The sequence below is a fragment of the Mya arenaria genome, chromosome 12 (assembly GCF_026914265.1).
Source record: "Mya arenaria isolate MELC-2E11 chromosome 12, ASM2691426v1".
NCBI classification, from domain to species: domain Eukaryota; kingdom Metazoa; phylum Mollusca; class Bivalvia; order Myida; family Myidae; genus Mya; species Mya arenaria.
In genome coordinates, this window is record NC_069133.1 from 46974301 (window position 1) to 47001930 (window position 27630).

The 27630-nt window shown below is 35.6% G+C and overlaps 2 protein-coding genes across 2 annotated transcripts; both read right to left on the minus strand.

Moving 5' to 3' along the window:
• Positions 1 to 1867: 1867 nt before the first annotated feature.
• On the minus strand, positions 1868 to 19733 carry LOC128211343 (vesicular integral-membrane protein VIP36-like). Its single transcript, XM_052916029.1, has 9 exons — positions 19594 to 19733; positions 11952 to 12067; positions 11326 to 11440; positions 9355 to 9437; positions 7932 to 8099; positions 7504 to 7618; positions 7191 to 7246; positions 6512 to 6566; positions 1868 to 6187 (listed from the first exon to the last, which is right to left on the minus strand). Exons 1-9 carry the CDS (start codon positions 19718 to 19720, stop codon positions 6012 to 6014), a joined length of 1011 nt encoding a protein of 336 aa, XP_052771989.1. The 5' UTR covers positions 19721 to 19733; the 3' UTR covers positions 1868 to 6011.
• A 4923-nt stretch (positions 19734 to 24656) lies between these two features.
• LOC128210741 (trace amine-associated receptor 1-like) lies at positions 24657 to 26564 on the minus strand. The gene has a single exon (XM_052915093.1). It carries the CDS (start codon positions 25620 to 25622, stop codon positions 24657 to 24659), a length of 966 nt encoding a protein of 321 aa, XP_052771053.1. The 5' UTR covers positions 25623 to 26564.
• Between the last annotated feature and the right edge of the window lie 1066 nt (positions 26565 to 27630).

Sequence of the window (27630 nt, forward strand, 5' to 3'; positions counted from 1 at the left end):
CGGAAGCGCTTCATTTTTAACTTAAAATATTAAAATGAAAAAAAAATAATTCATTCATGCTGTATCAGTTTTGTGTCTGGGAGAAGTTTCAATACAATTTGTTCCTACTTCAGTTATCTTAAATCAGTCATTGAAATTCTAGCTGTGTGACACCCGAAGCCTCAATATCAAATTGGAATTAGGTGTGTTACTAAAGCCTTATATCCTTGGTGTCATTGCTGTCTAGCATGGTACATGAAACTGCAAGTGGAGACAATACACATAAAACACCTGAAAGCAAGTGCTTTTGTCTTTGAAAAACACTCAATAGGTGTTTAGGGTTTTGTCTGATATTCACCACATTAAGATGATCCATTTCACCCATGACCATGTCTCGGCATCTGATTTGGGCAAACAAAGTACTAATGGAAAGGTCTCGATGCACCCATCCTTGGCAGAAGTAGCTGCAGGTCCCAACCTGGGCCGTGCTGCCCATTTTATTATATTAAGTAGATTATTATAGGTAGTAGCACTAGAATTGAAGGTTCGAAAGGTTAACATTTCATTTTCAGTCACTTTTGTTCACTTTGTTAAGGTCACAGTCATATTTAACAAGAGCTGCTGTGTAGTGACGAAGGCCCTGGAAGTGCCATCCAATTCAATGGATTATGCAATTTCTAATATGCTAATATTCAGAAAGAGCTCACGCTTAAATAAATGAGCTATTTTATAGTGAAGGATGCCTCCGAAGTGCCATCTAGTTCAATTGGTCAGGCAATTTCTAATATGCTTATATTCAGAAAGAGCTATCATAAACTAGAAGCATATGCCAGACTGCATGTTTGTTGACGACAAATGTGGAAGAGTGATGCAGGGAGAGGTAGGGACATTGGTCTGACACGTTATTTTCACTTTCAGAACATGTGCAAGTAATCGTAAATTTTTACCATACATGACTGTTACAGTTTGGACATAACCAGCTACACTCTAGGTACATAAAAACAAAATTATATTAAGCATTCCATCAGGATTTAACTTTAAATTTGACCTTGAACTTTGAAGCAGGGCCCTAGGTCTTGCAGGTGACCCATCGCCCTCATGTACCGAACACATGTGCAAAGTAAGTTTTAAAATCCTCTGTTCATGATTACAGCCTGGACACGGCCAACTATACTGTGTATACAGCGCTCATAATGATTAACCTGAAAGTGTTACCTTGACCTTTGAGGAAGGGACAAGATCTTACACATCATCTTTATGTACCGAACACAAGCGCTAATTGAATAAATTTTGTTTGTACCAAACACATGATTGTGCCAAGTAATTTTAAAATCACTCTGCATGAAAAAGTTTCGGCCTTGGCACGACCAACTTTATATGCATATACATGTACATTGAAGTCTGTAATGATATAACTGTAAGTGTGACCATTTACTTTGATATAGGACCTTTGATTTGCATGTGACACTGGGCAGAGTTATTTTAAAAACCTTACCTGCATGACAATGTTACAGCATAGACAGACCGACTGTGAGATTTAAATATGCTCTATTTTGGGAGCATAAAAAGGTCAACGGTTAGATACTAGTAGTTATTTTTATTTTCTCAGCTTTCGATCACTACATGAATTTGGAATACATTGTGGAATGGCATTAATCCCCATCACCAATATGCAGAAAGCATGCTTTGGTTCAAGTGAAAAAATCAAACTTTTGGATTATACATCGGCCATTTTCATTTTATGCTACATACATTGAGCAGAATGTTCTAACTGCATCAGCTTATGGTCAAGGTAACGCCAGATAAGGACCAGAGCCAGGCAAAGGTCAGCTACTGATCACTATTTTTAGTAATGAATTTTCCTTCTTCTCATAAATGAACAAGAATATAACAAAATATTTGCTTTATTTCAGTTTACCATAAATAATAACAATATTCAATTTATAATGTACAGTATTTCATGCTATCATACAAAATAATCCTGGATATCTGCTGACCTACCATCTGTAATAACTAAACTAAATGTATAAGTACATGAATAAAACTCAACTATACCGAAAATTCTAAAGGTATTCATATTAACATTGCAGAAGTTTTCCTGGTAAACCTTTATTTTTCACAATAGTGCACCTCTCAATGTTTTTCTCCTTCATATATGGTTTTAGATTGAGATGATTCCCGAAAGGCCATCTGAAGCAGCCATGTAGAAAATAGACTGTGATGTTTTTATTTTCATGGAAGTTTTGATGCCAGGATCAACTGACAACAGCAATTTATTGAAATTCCCTTCTCAAAGATTAAGGCCACAAAGTTGTCAATTTGTCTTAGTCACCCTGGTGTGCCTGCCAACTGCTGCCATTGGTGGTGCAAAACATTTAGAGACGCAAGAAGTGTACTATGTCCTTGAATTCCTTGATGTGTGAAGCAAAGTTATCTACACTCATATAAATGTCATTTAAAAATTCAAAATGAAATTAGTACATCAAAATGTAATGCAAGGAGTCAAAATATGCAGATTAGGAAATGTGAAATTTTTCCTAAATCTTTTAGTTTACAAACTTCATCTTATTTTTGCTGCAGACATTATTTAATTGCCAGAGATACTATTGACAGAATGTATCTTGATAATCTCATGTGAGGAATTTTTGACATCAAATCAAACAAAACAAGTAATTCATATTTTGGATACAGGTACACTTACTCGGGTATATGATAGTCAACAACTATATGTAGCAATAACAAGGTAATATACTATTTAAAGAGACTCGCTCATGTTCTGTAAAATGCACTTTTTTATGAAGATATAGTGAGGCAAACATTTGGATATTTATCCTAAGATACCGATGGCTGGAACCCTTCAATAAATGTTAATACATATGCTCAAATATGGTCTTTGAAGTCAACTATTTGGAATAGCTTAGTAACGCTTTTCAACAGAAGGCTTAGAGGTTAAATTATCCCTCAGATTATGTAAGTTGTTGCAGGTGAGCAGTTTTGTTTTCAGTTTTCTTATTTTTTCTTCACAGTACCAGTATGAGTTTGCTCCCCACAAAAACCAGGTTTTTAAAACTTTAATAGTTGTTTTTTATCTGCAATTTCTGTACCAAAGAGCAAAAAATATATTGGAATTTCTGTATCAAAGAGCAAAAAAAATGAAGTGTTTTCAGATGCATTACAGTGACAAAAATTAAGCGAGTCCCTTTGAAGGACCATTCTGTAAAGAAAATTAAAATGTCAAAAAAATATGTATAATTCAAAATTCAATTTGTAATGCCTCAACTTTTAAAACATTGTCCCACAAAACAATACCATTGTTTACATTGTTATTGCTTGTATATATACAGTGAGATACCATGGGACCATCTTATGTTTTAACGACATAATGATACAATGTTGTGATATAATGTTGGTGTTAATAGTTCAACAATTTTTCTTTATAAATCAGTTGCTTGTCAAGTACTACCATTTCTTTGGAGAAAGATGTTATTCGAAAACCGAAATATTGATTTGAAGAAAAGATCGTAAAATACAATCTTTCATAAGATGGCCCCCATTATGGTAAATACAAGGATATTTTTTTTTTAAATAAAACCCATAGCCCTAGCACAACTCCCAATACCAGATAGAGCTGAGGATATATAGTTATCATGATAGAGCCATACCAAAATGATTCAATGTTTAGTGTTAACGGATGGGTACCATAATTTTTCCAGCTTTCAGAATAAAAACAATGTTGTCCAAAATCTTCATTTAGCAAAGATTTTTTTTTTCAATCTTAAGACTGCTCAATGTTAAAATAACAGTGATATGACCTGCAAATGAATATGAAAAGTTCTTCTTGATTTCCATAGGTGAATCTGCGGTCAAATGCATTTATTTTGGCCTTTTTTAAAAAAAAGATTTGTTTTCATGTGTTTTTTTCCTGTCAGTTAGGTAGGGTTTGAAATTGTAAACAGACAATTAACATAGAATCAGTTTGATATGGTCTTAGAATATTGAAAAATTGAGCAAGAGACAAAATACTATCTGCGCTGTAGTAAAGTGTAGTAATTTCATAATTCGCACCCTACACTTAATGGCATAAAAATCTAATATGTGAAGATAATTCACAAAATTATACAGTATATACATAAAACTAATATGGTATGTTAAAGTGCTTTCAAACAATGTCAAAGAAAAGACATTAAAAATAAAGCTGATAGCCTTTTATACATATAATCTTATTGACCAGCAGAATAATTACATTTTTACAAAATACACTAGCGGAAAAAAGAAACTGTTCATAATACCAAAACAAAATTAGTCTTAAATAATGTCAAATTGTTTAATGGCTACTTGATTTTCATCTCAATTTAAATATGCATAAATGAAACTGTTATACAGAGAAGTACTCTGTGCAAGCAAGCAACAAATTTCAGAATCAAGTCATACCAAGTAATTTCTTGATTGAACTGGTATATTTTGCATTCTTAGTTTCTTTATTGCGCTACTTTACTTACAGCCATTAACAAAAACATGTGTTATTTGAGTCACTTTCATAACATGTAAATACATACAGATAATAGCACTGGTTTTTTTCATGGATTTCACACCAATTTACATCAAGTTCAATATGCTTAATAAAATGAACAACTTACTACTACAAGCCATTTCAACCAATGGTTTGAACTAAATTATATTAGCTTCTGAATCTGTTTACTGGGTAGTAATTAGTACTGGTGGCGATTCCAGGGGCCTTGTGGGGATCAAACCCACAAACCCTATAAAGTGAGTATCAGACACCTTTACCACTAGACCACTCTCATCCTGGTTTAGATCAACTCCACAACCTCTTGTGCGAGTGGTGGACATCTTGACCGGAAGGCCACTTTCACCTTAGTGGGGATCAAACCCACAACCTTTAGAGTACCCGGAGGGGAACACTTTACCACTCTCGCCCTCCACAGATACATGTTTTAAAGCCAAGAATTACAATAAAATTGATAAAAAGTTTGACATGCAATGAGTAACATTCAACTAACTTTCAGGAATTTGATAAATAACCGTGACTGATCTATCAAAACAATCTTTAGTACAAGAAAATACCAAAAATACCTGAATTTTACAACTGTTACATAAATCAGGGGTTCTTCCAGCTGCTTAGTATCAATCCTGGGAAATAGTCAAGGGTCTGTTTGGGTACCGTATCAGGTTTTAATGCCCAAAGTTTTTAATAATCATTTCAACGACTGTTTTTGATGCAAATATCTGAACAGAAAAACAATCTTTACAACTGTACAATAGCCTGAAGCTAAAAGCTCTGTATCCTGATTTTAGAATTAAACCTGAACTTAAGAACCCCTGATACATGCACAATGTTAAATCTTTTCCCAAACATCCGTACAATTATACAAGCTGCACAACACTCAACAGAATAAAATAACATGTATAATCACGTACAAATCATTTACCAAACAACAAACATGACATGGTACATTATATGACTGGTAATGACATTATAAGACCTCAGAACATTTATATCTGCAATGAATCTAAGGCCATGAATGAACATAACAATGTGCCTGGATGGAAGCGCTATCCACTACCACAAAAGCTGGCGAGAAAATGCAATATAGTTTAATATTCTCTTAAACAGTCACACTAGTGTGTAAGTGAAATAAAAGATGCACTGCACACTCCATATACATGTTTGCAAATATATAATTAAATAGGTATGATTATGTCAAGTGTTTCTCAACAGATAGCTTCGTTTATAACCCTAACTATAATAATTTCAAACAGGATATTTAGTATTACTGTCACAGTGAATAAAAAATATATAACAGGTTTGTTAGGCCACTATAAAATTTGATCTAAAACTTTTAAACATTCAATTCCCTTCACTATATTTCTTCCATCTATCCAAATGTTGTCTTGCATCAAGATCACTGACATAAACATTTGCAAACCACATTTACACAGGTTTTAACCTTAAGAAAATCTTTTATCAAGTACAATTGAACATTTATTTTTTAACACTGAAATGCACTGTTCTAGTAAAACCGTTTTCGTTTCGAAGGGTCGTCTCTGTTGAATATAACATACGCCACAGCTCCACACACAATGATTCCGATAATAACGAGTAAAATTACAAAGAATATTTTGATCCCTGACCAGCCTCCCCCACCCCCACCAGACATAAATCCACCCTTGGGATCCTCAACATGATCTGAAAAAAATGAAATATGAGCACATAAAACATCATTTTTGCCAGGATTCCGTTTTTACAGACAGAATAATTGAATAATTATTTGTTATGTATGCAGTAAATGAATATTGTTGAATTCAGTTACATGAGTATCCGATGCCTACATAGGCATTGTAAAACAAGTTTGCTATTCTTTTCAAATTAAAGAAAATAAAGGTTGCATTTTGACATTAATTATAATAACATAATAATAAACATACAAAGTTTGAAAAGTCTTAAAAACTGGTATTTTTACTGCTGAATGTTGCGCTTATTATGGACTTGTTTAACAGGCAAAAAGCAAACCTCTCGGTGAAGCAAAAAAATCTGCCTCAGGTAATCCAGTGAATGGCTTGTCTCCCTGTGGAAGACAGTAAATCATTAATCATACACAAAAACAACACAGTTTCACCAAGATTTCTGACTTGCAGGAAGGGGGGTGTAAAGTTTCTTTTTAATGTCACTACAAAATTTGCCCATCAGAGTTAGACCCAGTGAGAGTAAATCTATTGGTCTTGTAAGGTTTCGGGCCATAGTGCACACACAGGATGTTAGCCTGTTTAGAACTGCTCTAGAGGTACTTTTATGATCACCAGTTCATAGTACTGTCCCACTACACCCTGCTTAACTTTCCTCCCATAAGACATTTACTTTTGTAAGGTTTGAAGTCGGGGATCAAATACCAAACAGCAACTGATCGATAGATCATAGTCAATCATAAGCCAAAAATCATTTGAATACAATAAGGTTAAAATAAAACATTGACTATTACTTTTCAAATAATATTAAAAAAAGATCTCTTAACTGATTTTCTAAGAAACCTTATGATTGTAATAAGCAGTTTGTTTACATGATTTTACACGAAATTAGATTGTTTGTAATCTTAATCAATCTTAATGGACTTTTGAGCTGAAAACCTGTTTTTGATCAATAACTAAAGAACCTTCTTATACATGACAAACTTAAGTGTGTGTAATGCACTCACCTCCGTCTCAGGAACATCAAGCTCATAGAGTTTCAAGGACATTATATCATGGTTATCTGGAAAAAACAAATACACAATGGTATAATATTACTACTATTGATAAAGTACTGTTTTACTATAAACTGTAAATTATGATATTAAAGATTTACACAGCTGATGACTTTGAGCAGAAATTGTGTCCTTTATAGATTGTTATCAATACCTTTCTTTGATTGAATTTAGTGATCAGATGTGATTTGATGTGTAGCAATTAAACCGAAGGAGATTATTTATTTGAAAATGTTTTTCTTATGATAAATTTAAAGTTGTTCACCGGCAAGTTGTCCAGTTGCGGCAGAGACTCCAAAGTAGTAGCCCAGGGGCAGCCTGACACCGTCCACAGTGAAACACTCCGTCCAGCCATTCTTACCATCAATATCCATAGACACCTGTGGATAGTTAATTGAGGAAATAGAAATTTTGATCAATGCCTTTGATCTCATATTATTAGAATTATAAAATAATAGTTTAATAGCTGCAACGGACAACCAACTGTTAAAGTTCTTTTTATTCTTTGAATAATCAAACCAAATATTTTACCTTCAAAGTTTTTGTGAACAACTTACAAATCCTGAGACTAATCCTGGTACTTAATTAACACTGTCCATGATGGTTTTTCCAAGCTACATTAGTGATGTGAATGCAACTGACTGATTGTATTAGCTTTTTTATTACCTGTGATCAGTAGAGCTTTAACTGTACCTTAAGTTTACTTGTAGAGCCCTCATATCTGATGGCCAGGTATGTATCATAGTCCTTGTTTCTAAAGAGTGAGGAACAGCCAGCGAGCTCAGTGTGTGTGCCGTCCCTGTCATGGTCGTAATTCATTGTTCCATTGTTAACCATGGCTGAGATATATGGGTGTTGATGCTGAAAATGGTTGATATTCAATATAAAATTATATACATTCAAATCAATGGAATCAATATGAATGTATACAATTTAACGTATTATAAAATTATCATGTAAATTCCTAGCATAAATAAATAATACATCAGTATTATATAAAGAAAAACAAGACATTGCAGGGCTTTTTCACCAAAAATTGTGAAGAGGCCTAGCCTTTTCATTTTGGGAAATTTAAACGCGTGAAATTCTGCAAATTGGGAAATTTAAATGCGTAAACATCTCAAAATGGGAAATTCCACATGAGGATTGAAGACACCTTTTAAACACGGGTCAAGGTATCCATATGATACTTGGAAATCGTGTTACAAAAAACAGGCTCATATCTTACATGTGAGTCTACTTCTAGCGTTTTGTTTTTCAATTATGTCCTTTTTAATATGAAATGTGTACAAACACTTCACAGGGTCAAGCTTGAGAAGTTTAAAATGTATGGACTTCCAATTAATACACATGTAGATATTATTTGGGGAGAAATCATGTCTTTGACTTCGCTTTTTTAACATGACGCAATGACAAAAGAGGAAGAGAGATTAGTTTTAATCTTCATAGAGTTGATTCTAAATCGAGGGAAAGAATTGATAACAATATATGGACTAATTGGTCCTCCAATAACATTTAAATTATACAACATTCTTCTGATGTTAACTTAAAAGATGAAAAGAATAATTTGCTCAGACAGAATAACTTTTTATTGTAAATTTTTGAAGTAAGATCTACCTTTTTGGGAAAAATATCTGGGAATTGTGAAAAAATATCTGGAAATTGGGAAAATATGCTATTTTTCCCAATTGTGAAGTAGCCTTATTTCGGCCCCTAGCAAATAAGGTGAAAAAGCCCTGCATTGTAAATTGACACCACTAGAATGTTTATAAACTTTACTAAAGCACATTCACTTAAGTTGATTCTTATAGCAAAGAGCAACATCATAAAATATTTTTAATATTAATTTTATCATAATGAAATGATTTCCAGTATCACACTCTAACTACAACATTTTTTTCCATTCATAATTTAATGGATGCTTTCCACTGTCAACATTGATCTGTTTTTTGGAACAACTTTTTTTTTTAAATCCAGGGGATATTGATCCCCTGCCATGTAAGCGGGGGATGGGCCGAAATTCCTGGGGATATGGGATGTATGGTACAGGTATGTGATATAACAATATGTGATAATGTATTTACAAATTTGTCTGTTGTCATGTTGAAATGCTTACATTATGTGGTCCATTGTGGTTGCTGTAAGTATCTGCTATGATGGCGAGGCCAACAAATCGATCTCTGCTCCCAAACACAGGGCCTGCAAAACACACACAAATGAAACATCAGGCCCCAATATCGCGAAAATACTTAAGTCGAATCTTAAACTGAATCTCAACTCATTTTACCATATAAAATCAAAAATTATTGGAAAACAAATATTTTTTTACACATTTTTTAAACCGCGTCGTTTCATTGAATCTGTTAATTAAAACCTTTGGTCTAGATTCCAAAGGGAAAATATTCTGAAGTCAAAAATGTACTTGAGTACAATTCATGGCCTTTTAACAATTACTCATGTATATTTTTTGCTCTAGAATAAGTTTTCTTTGAAATATTGTTAAAATCTTTCAATAATACATTCTATGAGAAAATACGCTTTCAAAAAGTATAAAAAACATACTAGATTTTGAATAATACTATGCTTTTATGTGGTAAATTGAGTTGAGATTGAGATTTGACTTAAGTATTTTCGTGATATTGGGGCCAGAGCATAATAGGCTTTATAGCAATGGTGTAAGATTTGATTTTCCTTACTTATGAGTCAAGACTTGTGAAATATCAATGATTGTACCATCTTGGAGCGTTTTCATACATTAACTCCCATATCGGTAAAACAGTAAAAAGTAGGCGGAGCTTAACCGAGCATTAAGTACAGTGCAGATAAATTACAAAAATATCTACTTTAATGCACACTAGTTATTGAATGTCGTCATTGAAAATATGGTACAAATTAGGTAATGTCACCTACAAACTCATGATTTATGAATCATACAACCAGTGCATAGTTCTTGTGTCAAAAACACTGACAGTGCAGTAACTATTATATTTATATAATAAGGATGTTTATCATAAAAGCAAGAAAATGTCCTTGTCTTAATTCTTAATCAGATTTACTATACTCTGCTAAAGATCACATCAAAAATTGTACTTTGACATTTATATCATGCTACAGAAATGGCCGTTTCAAATTCTAATTGGTTATATTTATTATACCCCCCAAAACAAAGTTTGGGGGGGTATACTGGAATCGGGTTGTCCGTCTGTCCGTCTGTCTGTCTGTCTGTCTGTCTGTCCGTCCGTTTTTTTTTTGTCCGGGATTCATCTTTGTCGTTATTGAACAAATCTTTTTCAAACTTTCAGATATTAATGGCCATGATGTAAACTTGCGCCTCTGTGAAATTGGTACGGGTCACATGACCCTGACCAGAGTTATCTCCCCTTGATGTGTTTAAGTAGGCAAAATAAGCCCTGTCCGGGATTCATCTTTGTTATTATTCAACAAATCTTTTTCAAACTTTCAGAAATTAATGGCCATGATGTAAACTTGCGCCTCTGTGAAATTGGTACAGGTCACATGACCCTGACTGGAGTTATCTCCCCTTGATGTGTTAAAGTAGGCAAAATAAGCCCTGTCCGGGATTCATCTTTGTTATTATTCAACAAATCTTTATCAAACTTTCAGAAATTAATGGCCATGTTGTAAACTTTCGCCTCTGTGAATTTGGTACAGGTCACATGACCCTGACTGGAGTTATCTCCCCTTGATGTGTTAAAGTAGGCAAAATAAGCCCTGTCCGGGGTTCATCTTTGTTATTATTCAACAAATCTTTATCAAACTTTCAGAAATTAATGGCCATGTTGTAAACTTTCGCCTCTGTGAATTTGGTACAGGTCACATGACCCTGACTGGAGTTATCTCCCCTTGTAGGCAAAATTAGCTTTGTCCGGCCTAACTCCAGGGCAAACAACCTAGACATGGAGGGGTGGGGGGTATTCGTTAGCCTATGGCTTACAGTTCTAGTTTAAAATATTTTTAACAATAGAATGATGAAAGATACATGTAGTTATCGTGCAGTCTTGCAAACTTGTCAATACTGAAATAATGAATTGAACAACAGACATTCTGCTATGTAATGGACACCTACCCAGCTCGAGTCTATCCCTGGCATACCAAACAACGAATCCATCTCCAAACAGACTTTTACCCGATCCGTGAACCTTGAACTGCACATGGAGTTCCCAGTTCTTTACTCTGCAGGGCTAAAAACCAAAAAACATTTCAAACTTTCTAAAACACAGTATAAGTGACTGCAAGGGCGAAGGAGATCGAAAAATTGTTTTACATAGTTCCAAATTTTACTGTAGATTATTATTATCCACAGAATATGTTTAAAATTATTGCCTGCATACTATTCATCTTATTAGGTTTTTGACAGTTTTTCCAGATTTTTATCAGGCAAATTTCAAAAAGATCTGATAATGAAATCTAATTTTACAAGATTTTTCAGTTGTGCATTATCTATCCTAGAGTATTGTCAACTCAACTCAGCTCTGAGTTTTATGTTATACTCTTACTAACTCATAAAGTGTTTGTATAAAAAATTGATAGCCACTTGAATAAAAGGAAAATATATCATCAAAAGTATTGTATTTGAAATAACACACATTGCAGAAAACCATACATAATGTTCAAAAATGTGTTTACAGAAAAATTGTAGAAAAGGAAAAATATTTTGTCACATACATCTGATATTGTTAAAAAGACACATACCACAGAGTTCCAGATTGCCCCCTGGGTACTCTGCCTGTCAGGTGTTAGACGAATGTAGTTGCTGGTCACCATTGTTGTCCCAAGGAAGTCCCATAGAGGAATATTCATGCCAGCTCCTAAAGCAAATAGACAGCGATATTGGAATCTGTATCAAAATATATAAGCATGATCTACCTTGTGAGATTGAATATCATTATACAAATAAAGGACTTTCAGGGTCCCCTCTGGGTTCTAAAAAGTTGTTGCCACTTTTTCGCGGGGGGTCCAGGGCAGTGCCCTTGTGGGGGTCAGAGGGGCGTGGTTACTATTGACTGGTGCTTAATGCCAGACTATTCATATACAAAATGTCTACTCTTTACTCCAGCCAACTTATTGGAAGCCTTATCAAATGGGATGTATTCTATTTATTTGTAAGTATACCCAATGACTTCTGTTAGTCTTTTTGACACTTTTTAACCCCCTAGAATGCTGCATAATTATGTCAATTACAAATTGCAACAAAACCAAAGCAAATCTATTTTGTCAATAGAATAACAATTTGCTGATATCTTGTGCTTCATGTACAACAAAATATTATGTTTATGCACGACAATGTGCTAATTAAATGCAATTTAAGGCCCTTAAAATACTTCAACCCCTTGAGCCCCCTTAACCCCCCGCGAAAAAGTGGCGACAACTTTTTGGAACCCAGAGGGAACACTGCAACACATAACCTAATAGCAATCCCTATCTCTGGCTACCTTATCCCACTGACAAGACCATCTCGACACTATCACAGATCCTGTTACAGATTAATATCTGCCACCACCGACTACTACAAAATCTCATCCTTCCCAAGAGCTATCTTCCATTGGAAAAACCTCCTGGCAGACATAGTGGCATGCCCTACCCTGGAGCAGTTCAATCAGGCTGTCTGCCAGATTAAACATGTCTCGCCATAGGGAGCTATCAAAACTACAGTAGAACACCGCTATTTCGAAGTCGTCGGGACCCAGCTAAATACTTCGAAATAACGATTATTCGACATAAACATTGAGAGAAATAATCCGAAGTTCCAACAACGATTGTCTGAAATCCAGCGCATTCGAATTCTACTCTACCGGAATTACAAAATATTTGTGTCATGAAATTTCAAATGGCTGCATTATACCATTGTATTTTACATTATGAAAAGCGATGTTTAATAAAATTCCGAAACATTTATTTTTTTTATTAATTTATTTACACAAATAATAATATAATAGTAACATTTATATATAACAGAAACATATCATAGCACACAAATTACAGCACAAACTGTAAATAATGTCGCACATTAGCATCGATCGATGTTATTGTGGCAGACATTTCGAATGACGATTTTACCGAAAAAAACATCCGTTATATACAAATAATATCACTCAACATTAATCACTCTATGTATGTGATACCGTTGTTTGCTTCATACACGCGCCAATTAACCCATGGCATTCCTTAAACCGCGATAATTGCACCTTATTATAACGTTTATTGGTCTGTCAAGCTGATGTCAGCTGATGTCAGCGTAGTTGTGAAAACACAACAGAGCAAGGAGCATGGGTCGAAATAATTCGAAATAAAGATTGATAAATACACGTGAAAATTGAATTTGGGACCGAATATTTCGAATATTTAGGAAAAAATCGGGACCGAAAAAAAGTTCGAAATACCGATTAATTTGGTTTATTGGTGTTCGAAATGGCGGTGTTCTACTGTATTTTTACTTTTTAAACCTAACCTGTACCTCCTGATTTTAACTTTGTTTTTTAAAAAGCAGGGTTTCCGCCAGGAATTTCATAAGGAATGTCAGAAGGGGAGGGTTTGGTAGGGTGTCCCCTCCCGACGTCAATTTTTTTTTATTTTCGTATCCAAAGTGGTGCAATTTCCTGCATTTTAAACAAGTTTACAGTTATGTTCCTATGATTTAGAATTACCAACTCAAGTCCGATTAACATTAAAAATATTTGTGAAAATGTTTAATGGCTTCTCTTCATTAATTATTGGTATTTCGTTTTCCGACAATACAATATCAACGATATCGATCGACTCATGTTTCGTTTAGCGCGGGTATTATTTATATTGACACCGTTGACGTCACCGCAAAACGTGTAAAGTAAGCTGCATGCTGGAACACAAAAGAGCCCGAGGCAAAGCGACTGCTCGTGGGTGTATTCGTATTTAAAGCTGCAACAGCTAATATTTTTAAAGTCGGGTCGGCTAAATAATAACTTAATGTAATGTGTATTTTCAGAATTATTTGTCTTTTTTCTAAATAAATTAAAAGAACGATAAAATAATCAAAGTTTAATAATAAGCAACACAAAATATAACTTTACACTAAACTACTAAAGACGGGAACGCGACTCAATTACATACAACAATATACCATAACCCTTGTTTATAATAACACAGATATCTTAACACGATTCTCAATTACAATTTAATAATTTAATATTTGGTTAACAAACGCACTTGGGATTAAGAAACAAAATAAAATGACACATGATTTATGTTACCGAAATCAATTAACACTTATTGTTTACTTTGCGTTCATAGATGATAATAGGGATGAAGGTCGCAATTACGACAGTGGTGTTTTTCACACATTCCCATTTTGATAATACCTGTAATACCTGTAATCTTCAGGCCGTAAATTTAGCTTTCGCTATCGTGGCCCCTCTGGTAAATGTCTTCTTTAGTGGTTTCTCAACTGAGTGCGGTTATGTTAACATAAAAACTTTTTTCTATTCCAATGTTCAATATTAAGCATTGATTTAAACTGGTTTATGGACTTGGCAGAAACAGTCTCTTCACTAAGGGAATTCCAGTACATAATCGATCTCTGACTGAATGAATAAAGTCTTGAATTGTGTTTGCTTTTCTTCTTGAAAAATTTGAGATGATGTCCTCTTAGGTCTCCAGACGAAAGAGTGAAGAGATGATCCCATTTTAACTCATCGTGGCCATACACAGACTTATAAATCTGGATCATATCCGCCCTATCTCGTCTATATTCCAGAGTTGGAATTCCTAAGGCTTTTAGTCTTTGCTCATATGACAAGTCCGATACATCTTTAACTAATTTGGTGGCGCGTCTCTGAACATCCTCTAGTCTTTTTATGTCCTTCTTTAGGTATGGAGACCATACACAAGAGCCATATTCTACAATTGGTCTAATAATTGACTTATAAAGGTTGAGAAACATATCTTTGTTCATGAACTCGAAGGATCTCCATATTATTCCAGTAACTCTGTGTGCTTTGGAAGCAATTTCTGTGATGTGTTCTTCAAAAGTTAGCCTCGAATCAAAAATCACACCTAAGTCCTTTTCTGAAGCAACTGACTCGACTTTGACGTAGTTTCCATCAATGTCCTGCATAGTGTATCTAGCACAATCATTATTAGACCCAATGTGCATGACCTTGCATTTGCTTGCATTAAAGCTAAGTTTACTTTCAGTGCTCCAGTTACATAAATTGTCAAGATCCTGCTGTAACTTTTCACATTGTTGAGGATCGCTTATGGCCGAATAAATCTTAGTGTCGTCTGCAAAAATCTTCACTATACCCTCCACCACTTGCGGCAAGTCATTTATAAAGCACAAGAACAGCACCGGTCCCAGCACGCTTCCCTGAGGTACCCCACTGACCACGTTTGACCAAGATGAAACGCATGATCCAATACGAACACTTTGGACACGATGTTGTAAGAATGATTTTATCCATTTATGTACTGTACCACAGATACCAAGATTATTCAGTTTCATAGACAGACGATCATGTGCCACCTTATCGAAAGCTTTACTAAAATCCAAGTAAATCACATCAATTGGGTTACCTTCGTCTATCAGTTGAGTCCATTCGTCTAATATTTCAAGAAGTTGAATTGCACAGGACCTGCCACTTCTAAATCCGTATTGGTCATTGGATAAAAGTTTGTTTTGATTCAAGTGGATCATTAATGCATCACGAACTAGCTTTTCACAAAGTTTGCAAATAATACACGTTAAACTCACTGGCCTATAATTGCTAGGATCCTTTTTACTTCCTTTTTTAAAAATGGGTGTGACAATCGCCTTTTTCCAGTCTTCTGGGACTTCTCCTTCTCTCAAGGATTTACTAAATAGTAAGTACAATGGATAACTGATTAAATCACTTGTTTCACCTAAAACTTTTGGGTGAATATTGTCAGGTCCAGGAGATTTATCTGGCTTCAGAGTTTTAAGCACTTTATCCACATGTTCAGGAGTAATATGTAAATCAATAAGCAGGTTCTGAACATTTATATCCCTTTCAATTGAGTCACTAATAGGGTCTGTTCTCACGAATACACTGCTAAAGAAACCATTTAGTACCTCAGACTTCTCTTCATCTGTCACTGCTGTGGTATTGTCACTCTTGTTAAGATCACCTATTTTGTCCTTTGTCTTCCTTTTAGAATTTACATATCTCCAAAACGACTTTGCATTCGTTTTCACTTCAGAAGCAATTTTCTGTTCGTAATTTCTCTTGGCACTTTTAACTTCTCTAGAACATTCATTTCTTGCCTCTGCATACTTATTATAATTTGTCGTAGATCTAGAATATTTGTATTTCTTCCAAGCTTTGTTTTTCTTTATAGTTGCAAGTTTTGTATTTCTGTCTAACCATAATGGACTGTTACATTTCTTGATACTGGACTTTTTCTTTGGTACATGTTTGTCTACACTGTCACATAAAGTATCTCTGAACACAATCCACATTTCGTTTACACTTTTCCCCTCCATCAAATTGTCCCAGTTTACACTAGAAAGATCTTCTCTGATTTTTTCATAATTACCTTTATAGTATTGAAATCTCTCATTCGTCTCATTATGATTCACGTATGAAGCGTCCAGCTCAAAACTTATCATAGAATGGTCACTACATCCCAGAGGGGAATTAATAGTTATTGTCTCTTGGTTGATAACTGAATCTTCTTTTGTAAAAACCAAGTCTAAGCAACTGGGTGCTTGGTTATGTCTAAACCGTGTCTCTGACAAAACGTGTTGGTGTAGAAAATTGTCCTGTACACAATCTAAAAATTTGGTTCCCGATGCTCCCTCTGAGTACTTACTTTCACATTTTTTCCAATCAATGTCTTTGTAATTAAAGTCTCCCAATAACACATATTGGTCATATTTTAATGAAACAGAGCTGTTTATCAAGTTAATAAGTTTTTGGTCGTTTTCAACACTTGATGTTGGGCTTCTGTAAATCATACCCAGTAGTACACAGCAACCTTTTACTAATTCAAACTCACACCAAACATTTTCATTAAACTCTATATGGTCAAAATTGTAGACTTGCGTTACCTTCATTGATTTATGAACCAGTAATAACACCCCTCTTTCTCCAGACATTTTTGGACACAGGACATCATAGTCAGTAAATTTCAAGTCATTTATACTCATTTTATCAGGAGATACTTTGGGATAAACTTCGCACAATCCCAACACATGAGGCTTCTCTGTAGCCAGAAACAACTCTAGTTCTGCAACCTTGTTACTCAATGTATCAGTGTTGGTGAAACATATTTTCAATTTATCCATACAATTATCAATCACTTCCTCCTGAACACTATCAAGATAATAATCTGGGTCAACACTGTTACTAAATGACAAGCTGTCGACTAGTATCGAATCGTTATCTTCTTCGTCTGAACTATTCAAACTGTCTGTATAACTGTTATTAATAACTTGTACATTAACTCCTGAATTATTTAACTTATTTAACTTAACTGTAGGAACTTGTAACGTATTTACATGAGGCTGGTTCTCAACTAGTGAATTGCCCGGTCCCCCGTTCCCGGAGGAACGCGACCATCACCACCCCGTGGGCCTGGTACCCGTGGGCCTGGTACCTCAACAATCTTGTCTCTTCTGATGGCCCAAATTCTCCCTGGAAATTCCCTCTTCTTTTCATTAAGTTCTTCCCTGAGCTTTTTCCCGGCCAGTCTCTGTTTCTGGGTTAGATCTTTCCCGATCCCTATCTTGCGGAATGCCTGATTGTTCTTCAACTTGTATGCGTTTTTAAGGACGTTCCCCCTTTCCATTCTTTGAAGAATCGTTACCCTGAGGGGTCTGTCTTTGTTTCCGACCTGGAATCGTCCCAACCTAGTAGTCTCCTCTACCTCTATTTCCACTCCCAGGGCCTCACTGCAAATTTGTTTAACACTTTCAATGTCAGTTTTATCATTTTCTTCAGATTTTTCTTTAACATTGAAGAACACTAGATTTTTCTCTCGCAACTCTTCCTCACGTCTGTCTTCAAATAGTTCACCCACCTTGCTTGCGATCATGTTAGGAAAATCCTCCCTCATTTTAGTCACTTCGCCCTCAATGCTCTGTACAGTCTTCAACTGATCTTCTAATCTTGTATTACACGCCTTCACATTTGTGGAAAGTCCCTTGATTTCTTCTTCAAATTGATCCTGTCTCTTGTGTACTAGGGTAAGCATTTTATAAAGTTTTTGCGACGCTCCTCTGCATAGCTTACAGAACCATTGTATGCTGTCGTCCGTTTTTCTCAACAGTTCGTACTCCGTGACCGACACTCTTTCACATTTGATGTGGGACCATTTTTCACAAACACTACACTGTAAGGCTTTATCATCGGGACCCACGTCGGCTGAACATGACTCACATACAAACTTTTCTTTCGATTTTCCCCTCCCACTGTTGCGGTTGCCCGCCATCTTTTATTGTCACGTGTACACAAACACCAGATAAAATCAGAGAAGGTGATTTAAATACTTGATAATATGTGATAATATATTTCCAGCTATCTCAAGAAGCACTTTTTACAGTAGACTGACCTCTGTTCACGTATACATTTGTATCCTTATTCCTTTTATTTTCAGAAAATGTTCCCCCATATGCTCTCACTTTTCCTCTATTAAACGTCTCTCCGAAAAGTTGATATTTCACCACATTTTTAAGTTAATTCCTCCAAAAAGTTATCCATTTGTGTTCCTAATATGTTTATAATAACTTATCTTTACTGTTTCACTTTTGATGGTAAATTTAACCAGTTAGTTTTTCAGATTTAAAAGTTTAATATTCTCCGCTGTTAAAAAGAGACTCGTCCGCCATCTCGCGCATGCGCACTCAATGAATAGGAGGAGTTTGGTTAATTGCACTGTTGAACCTCACCGAAACGCCTTCATGCTGTCGTCGATCCTGAATGGCTGATACAAATGCCGTAATAGTCCCGACACGCCTTCTGGCTGTCAGTCAACCGTTGCAATCGCAACAAAAATGTGTATTGTCAAAACTGATGATTGTTTTGATAAGGATTGTCGCTACGCGGATTAAAGCATGTCGGCATAATTAACGCGTATCGGTAATTAGCCTTGCCAGCGGAAGGCACGTCGGGCCCGACAAGCCATAAAGGGCTGGCGGAAACCCTGAAAAGTACTGTTTCTTTCACAACTTTTACTAACATTCTTGCAGCTTGACGGGCAAATGTCTAGGTCCCCAGTAGGGGTTTGACATTAATGGAAGATAGATAGAGTTATCAAGTTCCTTGTTTTGCCCCACCCACATAATTTGTTCTGCAAACTGCCCGTTTTTAAATAACTATTTTGATGTTATATAATGTTTTACCTTGAAATGGCTTCACTAATGAGTGTTCTCGCTTCAGATAGTCATTAGTATTCCAAGTTGCAGTCGTAAGACTTAAAATCACCAAAAGGTTAAAAATTGACAGATTCATTTTTCCGGGTGTCGCCATTTTGACATGTGTGCAGTAGATTAACCAATCAGATTGGACCAGCGTTTATGCACCGCAACGCACCGCACTAGGACACAAACAACTATTTTTTTTATTCGCAACTGCAGCTTCTCGGTAACACGACGTTGATATAAAATTTCCTTCAATTATGCATGGTTATATAATCCAATTGATTACATTGATCATATCTGAGAAATCAACCCAGACAAGTGACCAGACATGATTAAGTTCTTTATTCAATTTCCGCATTGGTTGAAAATAGCCGAGCGTTCGGATTGATTCAGTCGCTCTGAATTTTAACAGCCATTGCAAAGCAATGGCAAATTGTTAAATAAATATTATTATATTTTTTATGATTGCATGAAGTTTATGGTATTACAAATTTTTAACTTTTTATACCAAAAATAAATGACCGAATGATATTGATAAAATGAAGAAATGGCCCAGGTCAGAGATGAAGGCAAACTGCCTTATTATCCGTCTCAATTCACCGCTACGTCAAATAACCAACATCCCTGGGATTGTTTACTCCAAGCAAAACTATCTTATTTAAAATTCGGCTAAGAAGACTTATTCTGAGTAGCCGTCGGGGTATGTCAAAATCTGCTGTCAGGAATAATTCATTGTCTTAATGTATACAACTCCCTTAAGATCCACCGTAACATGAAAGTAAATGCAGATAGAGTTAGAAGCAGTTATCGAGATTAGCAATAACAAGTAAAAGTCATATGCCAAGTTTTGAAGACCTGTTTCCCCCCACCTCAGATAAGAAGATCCAAAAATTTGGTCATCCTGGAAATTCTTATCTTACCACGGGCAAAGATAAAACAAGCAACCGTATGGAACTCCTTTTTAATTGTATTCACACTTTTAACTACAAAAATGTTCCTTCTTGGAGACCGTCGTCTGTAGCATTATGGAAATCTTGTCTTGTGGCAACGTTTAAAATTCAAATTAATCATTTCTCGCTTCAAATGGCACAAGAAAAATGTTCATGCTGCATTCGAGAAATAATGCTGCTCCTCAGAACTATTCAAAGGACGATTTGACTATTTACATAAAATACATTTTAACTTAGTTCTTTTTTATCTGAGGTGAGGAGAAAAAGCATCTACCATGGCCGCTCGTTTAAGATAGGTTCCTCCCAACCCTCGCTCAAGGTGTTTTGAGGAAACTCAGTAAACCTCGTTTCCGCAAAATATCCCACACTCAGGTTGGGATGAACCTATCTTACACTCTCGGCCATTGAAGATACTTATAATCTTCAAAATATGATTAAAGGAATAAGTACAAATACATGACCATTGCCTGAAAATCACGCCTACTAAATAAAATGAGCTGTCGACACTTCCGTGGCGCAGCTGTGATTTGTGTTTACTTTTACACATGTGAGTATTATACATATATTTTTAGATAATATTATAAAACCGACATATTTCGAAAAATCGGAGAATGTGATACCGTGATGTGAGAAAGCTTTAACTGCAGATTGGCTACGATTTCGTTTCAATATTGTGCAAACTGTGGTGTCAGGAAATTTTCTCCTGAACTCCCGAATCGGACTTATGCATATGTTGATTTCTGCTAGAAATTCAAATACACTTCGTTGCTTGCATATACTGTAAGAGCATTCTGGTTCGTGCAAATAAAACTGGTATTTACGCCGGAACACAACATAAATATAAGGCACTTCTTAAAAGGGAAACATGCACATACAGTAAAACTGCGATCGCTCGAGGTCGCCAGGGACCGAGCCAAAACCTCGATGGAACCCATGTTTCGAACGACCCGATTTTCAATTTTCCAGTTTGATATGAAATATCTTTCAGTGTAGCATTAGTCAGATTTAAGTTTCGCAAAATCAAGGATTGTTGATTGGCGCATCTTGCCGGTTTCGCGAAACTGTTCAATCGTAATATGACGTGAGAGCGTACAGAGCGTCTGAAGATCACGGTCAGCAACGGCAGTGAATTCAAAGAACCTTCTGATCACATCTAGAGCGTTAACTTCATTAACTTCTCATAATTATCATCTCAAATGCCCATATCAACTAATATCGGTCGTGCGTTAACAGTGAAAAACGGGTTTTTCACACCTTATCAAATTACCTTTCAACTGTCATTGCAATTTTTACAATTTGAGAAAATGTTGATACCTAGCAATTGTTTGTTTATTTTGGAACACGCGTTCGGGAAAAAGTGTGAAATTATGTCCTCGAGGGAGCCATAAGGTTTTATGCACGATTTGTGTACTTGGGACCTAGGATATTGCTCGACATAATTAGGTTTCGATGCAGCGTGTGTATATTTTATATGAAAATAGAAGAAAAAAAGTTCGGGACCAAGCTCCGACCTCGAGGGAACGCCGGTTCTCGAACGACCGCTTGTTTGAGGGAACGCAGTTTCACTGTATTTATTAAAGTGGTGGCGCTATGTATTGTTCAAGTGATGGCGCTGTCGAGTAATGATGGCGTTGTCAAGTTAGTTTTAGAAGTTGAAGAATTTCATTTCTCCGCAAAATTTATTTTTCAAGGAAAGTAAGACAGATCATCGTCTTAGGGCCTAGTTTAATCCTTCTATAAGTGCCCTCCACCCCCCCCCCCCATCTGTGTACAGTACATATCCTCTGTGTATTGATCTTAATCTAATTGCCTTGATCACTCTTATCAAAACTCCGATCTGAGTTTCCTACTGTTTTGGTGGTTTTATAATAAAAATGGTCCCTAAATGGCCCTGAGCCAATAAACGAATAGACTAGGAATTGGCCCCTACTGTGACACCAGTGCAATTAACAGGAGATGCACAGCAGGGGATTATCATGCCAAACATTAATTAACTAGGCCTTTAAGGGTAAACACAACGAGTAAAACGAGAAGACTTGCTTACTACATCAGCGTCGATGACAGTCTAAACGATTGTTCTCAAGAACTCAGTTCCTGTTGGTCATATACATTGACGCCCTACATTAGATCTAATAATACAGCACATGACGTTTCGTAACCATTTTAGGGCTGAACACTTTTTTGTTTTGTTTTTTTGTACACGTGATAAGCCAAACATTGCAATACTCTGTAAAACTGTTCATGGTTATGATATTCCTTCCAAAACGCTGCACTGTATCATGAATTACCCAGCAACAATTAAACACCAAAACAATTTCTATTACATGTCGAACATTCAAACCATTCTGGCAGTAGTCATTCCGCTGGTTTACCACGGCCGAGTATCTTCTTTTTTTAAAGATACTTCTTGTTACGAATGCTAGAAAAATTAATACATGCTACTACGATCTAAGTAATACTAGTAGTTCGATGAATAAAGTCAATAAGGAGCGAGTCATTCTCAGTCATTGATATTTTACACAATACATAATATGTTGTAAATAACTCAGATTAGCTGGTGTTTCAGCAGGTGGGGGAACCAATTATGACGTCATCTCTGTTACCTTGTAAAACCTCAATACTTCAAACGATTATTAGCGTGGTAATTGTTGGAGATCGATAGGCGATTTCATTGGCTGTAAATATACGGTATAGTGATGATCTAATATAGTACAAAACAGAATATCATTTGGTTGTCATTGTCAACTGATCTGTTATATAAACAAGACGTTTTAATCTATAAATATAACCTATTCATTCTAGGCAATGATTTGAATGAACAATGCGTTTTCCAAGTACTATTTTTGTGGCAGTTACTAGGTTACCATTTGTTGGCGTATTGTTTGATGCATTAACTACGAAACGAAACTCGAGATTGTGGTCATTGTCCGTTTTTTTTGTTATCAAATATCACCTTTTCTCAGTACTAGATAACGATAATTGTAAGCGTGAAAAATAAAACTCCGCTTAAAAGGAATCCGTCATTTTTGTAAAATGCACTTTTTAGCATTGCGAAATAAAGTGTGGAAACTTATTAGCAGGAGCGGCGCCAGGATGCGACGTTAGAGGGGGCGTAACTTAGGGGCGTACCCTTTTACTTGCGCCCTTCTCTCAGAAACAAGATTTATTTGGTTTAAAGTGTTGGCAGGAGGGTTTGGGGGTCCCTACCCCAAGAAAGTTTTAACAATTTCTAGTCCGAAATGGTGCATTTTGGGCATATTTTATATTTTTTCTTCTCCTTTGTTGAAATAAAAAGTGACCCCCCCCCCTGAATCCGCTAATGATTAGGAGTGTTAAAACTAAGATACTGGCTCCTAAAACCCTTCAACAAATGTTCATATATGCTCAAATATTGTTTTTGAAGTCCACTATTTTGAATAGCGTTAGTAACACTTTTTAACAACAGGCTGAACGGTTAACTTTATGTGTGTGTATGAGTCCTTGTGGGTGTGTTGTTTTGTTGCCAGTTTACTCATTTTTCGTTTACTCTTTTTGCGTTAGCTCCCCACTTAAACCAGAGTATTATTTTATACTTGACCTAGTCCCTTTAAGCCTGTGGTAGTGGGCATTGAGTCCGCTGGCATGATTGTACCCACTATTGCTTTCACTTCAGACTCAGTGCAAAAGAGATTGATGTGTGTGGGGTGGGGGGGCGTGCGGGCGTGCGTATGTGCTTGCGTGCGTGTTTGCGTGCTTGCGTAGTTTAAGAACTACTTTAAAAATCATTATTGTTGTTACTTGCCTTTGAACAACATTATGACATTATTTTTTTAATTGTTGCATGTGTTCAATCATATTTCTCGGAAGTAAGATTTTTTTATGGAAATGAGAATCCTATTTTATATGGAATTAATCATTCCGAATTATATGATGAATACAGTTCATTTTTGAATAATGTCCTAGGTTTTTTCGGAGTTACAAATTGGCAGATATAATAACATTAACTGTAAAACGAAATAAAATAAAGACGATCATATTTAAATGACTTATCATTCCGTCCGCCGTTTATTTTGATAACGAAAGCAAAAGAAAAGGTATTTCATTTACACATTTATTTCAACGAAACATTATAAAAGATGTAGCTTTTAAGTACAGAATAGGATTTAACAGAGAATTTGCATATCCCGTCCAAGTGACCAATGTCCACACATATTGTGGTACCCGGTAGTTAGTCAATGGATCAGTTATGTGAATGACGAAGAACGGGGACCAACACGCAAGAAAACTTAATGACATAAGCAAAATAGTCCGAGCAAGCTTCGTACCAATATGGCGTCGATTCAAACTCCCTTTCCTCGTGTTTATATTTACGAGACGGTCGAAAATTTTCCGTCGTTTTTCTATTGCTCTGGTGGTAAATTGGTTGCATACGATCGTGAACAGAGATGGCAAGCCAAATGTCACAGCTGTTGTCATTATCGCGTATGGCACGTTTGACACGAGTTGACACGATCCAGTGACGTATAAGACACAGTTATAAATAGCCTCAATTCCTTTTACGTGCAATTTTGCTAGTATAAAACCAAAAGATATGACTGCTGAAATCAGCCAGCTTAGAATGAACACTGACTTGCCCTTTGCTGGGCTACATATATAGCCATGCCTAAAGGGTTTACAGAGGGCGAGGCATCTGTCAAATGCAAGAATAGTTATATGAAACATGGAGGACGAACACAACAAAACATCGACACTATTTCCAATATAGCAAAAGGTATGTCCCAGGCTGTCAAAACTCCTAGTGACCATACCAAATATTCTGAACGGCATCACTACTGCACCAACTAGAAAATCACAAACGGCTAAAGAAAAAAGAAACAAGCGTGTGAATGTCTTTAACTTTGGTGCGCGGTATATACAGATCATCGCTACTAGATTTGTTACGATGGTTACCACAGCCAATAATGAAAGCGAATATCCAAACACTTGAAACACTGTAGGCTCGTATCCCCAAGTTGGCGGTTGACATTTTAATAACAATGTGTCAATTGTTGTTGTTGTTGTAGTAGTAGTAGTGTTGCTCATAACACCGAAGTCTCAAAAACCATATTCCACTTAAGGCTCGAGTCGACGTAGTCTACTGTAGTTAGTTGTCACAAATGTTTAGTTTCATGGCGCATCTTTCACATGTATGTTTTTGTTATAAAAACGTTTTAACAACGCGTCAGTTGTTGATGTTGTTGTTATTGTAGTAGTATATGTAGTATTGTTCATAACACCTATGTTTAAACCATTTTTCAATTAAGGCTTCAGTCTAGTTAGTTGTTACCAATCCTAAGTTCCTTATCGCTTCTTCCACATACGTCTTTGTTATAAAAACATTTTAATAACATATGTTAGTTATTGTTGCTGTTGTTGTTGCTGCTGGGGTTGTAGAAGAAGTAGTATTGCTCATAACATGGAAGTTTCAATAACCATATTTCACTCGAGGCTTAAGGATAGATAAAGTTAGTCGTTTCAAATGCTTAATTCCATGGCGTCTCTTTTACATCAATGTCTAAAATGTTATAAAGCAACATTTCATTAACAGTATATCAGTTGTTGTTGTAGAAGTATTGTTCACAACACCGAAGTTTCAGTAACCACATTTCACTTGAGGCTTCAGTATACATGTAGTTAGTTTTTACAAATCCTTAGTTCTTTGTTATAAAAACATTTTAATAACAATGTGCCAGTTGTTGTTTTTGCATTTGTTGTAGTATTGTTCACAACACCGAAGTCTCAATACCCATATTTCACTTGATGTTTGAGTCTAGCTAGTTCTTACAAATCCCTGGCGTCACTTTCACATATTCCTTTGTTATACAAACCTGGCTTTTTATGCAACAATTGGCCTTTTGTACCTTCAGCAAGGCAACATTATTGATAATAAATCTCTTTAGGATAGTTGCATTTTGTTTATATTCTATATATCCTACAATGTATTCATCTTATCCAGAATCAGTGTGAGTGAATATTCACATTGGTTGCCTGCTTTTGTTATATGAAATTCTTCCACAATTATAGTAATTATAAATATCGCCTATTAACAATTAACACGTTTTTGATTTCCATTTATCTTTAATGGAAAAAATATACCAGCGCGCACGCTTCTGTATCCGAGTATTTATTAATTCATTATTGCATATTGGATCATACGTTACCAACTCCCTTGGCCACTGTGACAGCATACATGGACATGATTGGAAATGGAGCCATTGAACCAGCAGCAGACAACACATTACCTTGATAATTTCGAAAATCAATACATCACTTGATGAAAGATAAGGTCTCTCAATTATAATCCGGCTTACAAATATTTGAAGTTTCAGGCCTTTTGACCAGTATCAATTTGAAAGGGTCTTTTGCTGCAGAAAGGGAAACTGAAATCATTTACGAAATATAGCTTAAGAAAAAAAAATGCTGTATCGCCTTATTTGGAAGCAAAGTGTCAATTACATCCGAAAGATGGCTTAAGAAAAAAAATGCTGTATCGCCTTATTTGGAAGCAAAGTGTCAATTACATCCGAAAGATAGCTTAAGAAAAAAGTGCTGTATCCCCTTTTGGGGAACAAAGTGTCAATTACATTCGAAAGATGGCATAAGAAAAAAGTGTTGTATCCCCTTTATTGGAAACAAAGTGTCAATTACATACGAAAGATAGCATAAAAAAGTGCTGTATCCCCTTTTTGGAAGCTAAGTGTCAATTGCATCCGATTTCAGTTCAAATTAAATGTAAATATACAAACTTTAATAACCTTATTTAAGATGTACTTTCGGTATTTTTTTTTTTAATTTTAGTACATGTAATTAACAAGCAAATACCTTTCAAATAATAGTGAACTTGCATCGGGCTACTGCGCATCACCTTTTAATATGGAACTATCAGATAACTGGCTTTTGTGTGGGTCTGATTCCTGAAATGTTCTTGCCATTGAATTCAATTGAATTATATTAACATCTATAGACAAGTGCAAATTAGAATATTAATTATGTAGGAGGCAACAGTGAAATTGGTGCCATGTTGAATATAAAGTTATAACGCATTTTGATA

Excerpts from the sequence above, each read along its gene's own strand:
- LOC128211343 (XM_052916029.1), bottom strand. The coding sequence starts at position 19,720 with ATGGCGACACCCGGAAAAATGAATCTGTCAATTTTTAACCTTTTGGTG. Across the intron at positions 8,100-9,354 it reads ACCACAATGGACCACATAAT|CATCAACACCCATATATCTC; the intron begins GTAAGCATTTCA and ends AACCATTTTCAG. Across the intron at positions 6,188-6,511 it reads TTTTTTTGCTTCACCGAGAG|ATCATGTTGAGGATCCCAAG; the intron begins GTTTGCTTTTTG and ends CATTTTTTTCAG.
- LOC128210741 (XM_052915093.1), bottom strand. The coding sequence starts at position 25,622 with ATGAGCAACACTACTACTACTACAACAACAACAACAATTGACACATTG.